The following is a 3,290-nucleotide window of genomic DNA, read 5'->3' on the forward strand; positions in this document are numbered from 1 at the left end:
CATGCAGACATGACCGAGACACCTCTCCGGCTAATAACCAATAGCGGGATCTGGATACCCATATTGGCTCCCACATGTTCCACGATGATCTCATCGGATGAACCACGATGTCGGGGATTCAATCAATCCCGTATACAATTCCCTTTGTCCACCGGTATGTTACTTGCCCGAGATTCGATCGTCGGTATCTCAATACCTCGTTCAATCTCGTTACCGGCAAGTCTTTTTACTCATTCCGTAATGCATGATCCCGTGGCTAACTCATTAGTCACATTGAGCTCATTATGATGATGCATTACCGAGTGGGCCCAGAGATACCTCTCCATCACACGGAGTGACAAATCCCAGTCTCGATTCGTGCCAACCCAACACACACTTTCGGAGATACCCGTAGTGTGCCTTTATAGCCACCCAGTTACGTTGTGACGTTTGGCACACCCAAAGCATTCCTACGGTATCCGGGAGTTGCACAATCTCATGGTCTAAGGAAATGATACTTGACATTAGAAAAGCTCTTAGCGAACGAACTACACGATCTTGTGCTATGCTTAGGATTGGGTCTTGTCCATCACATCATTCTCCTAATGATGTGATCCCGTTATCAATGACATCCAATGTGCATGGTCAGGAAACCATAACCATCTATTGATCAACGAGATAGTCAACTAGAGGCTTACTAGGGACATGTTGTGGTCTATGTATTCACACATGTATTATGGTTTCCAGTTAATACAATTATAGCATGAACAATAGACAATTATCATGAACAAGGAAATACAATAATAACCATTTTATTATTGCCTCTAGGGCATATTTCCAACAAGTTGTTGGATCTCCGTTGGATCATCAGTTAACTGTCCATCTGGCCTCTGTAGCGCCTTGATCAAATTCTTCCTGTGCCTCATGGATGCCCTCATATGGAAGAAATGAGTGTTCCGATCGCCAGCTGATAACCATTTGACGCGAGACCGTTGTCGCCACATTATTTCTTCACGCATGTACAGCTCAATCAGCCGGTCGTTTATCTTTATTTCCGCATGAGACGAACCGGTTCTGGGTACCTGGCTCCGTAGTTTTTATCAGCGGTTAGTAACCTTCACATCTATATGGTATCTCGAGCCGAAGGAGGGTGCACACCATCTCCATGCTCTTTGAACTCGTGGCCCATGAAGCCACACACTTGGCACCAGTCCAGCAAGCGTTCATACTTCATAGCAAAAATTTCCCTTTCACCTCCACGGATGATAGATGTAGCTTTCTTTAGAGGGTTTCGAACGTCCAGGCGCACTCTAACCCTGAAGAAGTTCCCCTCAAAATCAAAAGACGAGGGTTCCGAGTCCACATACTCGCCAATCTTGGAGGCCAAAGCTTTAACCTTTCCATGGAACGCAATAGGCAGATCAATGATGCGTGCCCAAATATCAAACTTATAAAGCTCTATGGAAGACGACTTGGAATAGCCGTCGTAGGGAGCGATGATCACGGGATTGCCCCTGAAGTGCCACGGCCCGCCCTGCGTCACCGTCTCTGAGTCACCCAAGCAGTTGAACTGCATCTGGAACAGATTCTCTTCTAGGGTTTTTATCTTAACCTCCCTAGCTAGATCCCAAGCAGTCCGCATGTTGCGGAAAAACCAGTACGTGCTGAAGCCCTTATCCATATGAACTCGAACCAGAATCATCCACCGGAGATCTTCCTCCGCCGGGGCATCACTCTCCTCAAAGACAACATCGTACAGATCGTCTCCCTTCAAAGCAAGTTCCTTCATCAGATCTTCAATGTTTCCCTTCTTGTTGCCTCCCATAGCCGAGGACTCTCCCTAACGCGACATGGCGCAGCTGGACTCGAGCGGATCGATCTCCCGCTAGGATAGCGGGGGAGAAAAACTCACCCAAGAGCCCTACCACGCTCCAGATCCTTGCCAAGGCCGGGTAGCAGTCCGTGACTGCCCCTTGATCAGCCCGAGCAGAGAGAACCAGAGCCGGAGGGGAGCGAAGGGCGGTAAGATCTCAACGTCGCCGCAGGCGACGAGAGGAACAGGAAACCCTAACGAGAGGGAAAAAGTTTTATCTCCCGCTATTACCGGCCCATTCCTGATGCCCCAACGGTTTTGGGAACTTCATAGAAGGTTCCCACTGGTCTTGTGGGCTAGGTTTTGGTGGGTTTTTTCTCGTGGTTTCCTTTAGTATTTTACTTTTGTTTCTTTTTTGTGTTTGTCTTCTCTTTTTTCTTTTGTATTCCATTTTCTTTTTTCTTGTTTCTTTTTATTTTCATTTTTCCTTTCAATTTCTAAGTTTCCTATTTAAAATGTTAAGATTTGTTTTGAAAACACAAATAATTTTCAAATTTGCAAACTTTTGTTTGACATTTTGTGAAGTTTTTCATAAAATTGATATTTTTTTTCTCAAAACCGATGATTTTTTTAAATTGATTAATTTTTTCAACAATTGCTATTTTTTTAAAAAAAATTCAATGATTTTTACTCGATGTATGTTTTGCAAATTCTATGAACTTTTTCCTAAATTATTGAACTTTTTTGAAATTCAAAGATTTTTTCTTAAATTTGGCGATTTTGTGAAAGAAATGTATGATTTATTTCAAAACTGATGAACTTTTTTTAGTTCATGAAATTTTTAAAAATGTATAAACTTTTTTCAATTCAGGCAGTTTTCTTAAATTTGCACCAAGTAAATAAGTTGGTGAACATTTTTTCGACCTACGAACTTTTAGAAGTCAACGGTTAACGATCAGAGTCTTGGATCAACGGGTCAGGGCTCCAGCCATCTGATTTGAAAAAAAAATTGAGCAGGTTTTTTTTTTGAGAAAAAAAAACTGAGCAGATAACTAGCGTGGCGTGGAGGAGGGACGAAAGTATTTAATGGGCCTGACCCAGTTCAATCTGTAGCGGGCGACAGTAGGCAAAACACGCGCCGTGGTTCTGCTATTTACTACCTCTAGCCTTCTAGAAGCCTAGCGTCGCTCACATGCTCGCGTAAAATGTCATCTGTTTGCTTACGCTTTAAAAAAATTCAATGCGAATATTAAAAACTTTATGAGTAAAAACGTTTATTTCTCGATAATTAATAAAAATATCATTTTTCAAATATTAACCATGCTTTAATTTTTTTTCATCTTTGTTAAAAAGAAATTCCTATTGTATTTAAAATCTTATATTTTTTTGGAAAACATTGATTGTGTTAAGACAATTAACGTTATTATAAATAAATCAAGCTGTATTTAGGAAATGTTCAAACTGAATTGGAAAAATATTTGACGTATAGAAAATTATT

At 41.4% G+C, this 3,290-nt stretch overlaps 1 protein-coding gene across 1 annotated transcript; it reads right to left on the bottom strand.

Moving 5' to 3' along the window:
- Positions 1–1,102: 1,102 nt before the first annotated feature.
- LOC109740807 (uncharacterized) lies at positions 1,103–1,804 on the bottom strand. The gene has a single exon (XM_020299855.1). It carries the CDS (start codon positions 1,802–1,804, stop codon positions 1,103–1,105), a length of 702 nt encoding a protein of 233 aa, XP_020155444.1.
- Between the last annotated feature and the right edge of the window lie 1,486 nt (positions 1,805–3,290).

Source organism: Aegilops tauschii, chromosome 2 (assembly GCF_002575655.3).
Source record: "Aegilops tauschii subsp. strangulata cultivar AL8/78 chromosome 2, Aet v6.0, whole genome shotgun sequence".
Taxonomy (NCBI): Eukaryota; Viridiplantae; Streptophyta; class Magnoliopsida; order Poales; family Poaceae; genus Aegilops; species Aegilops tauschii.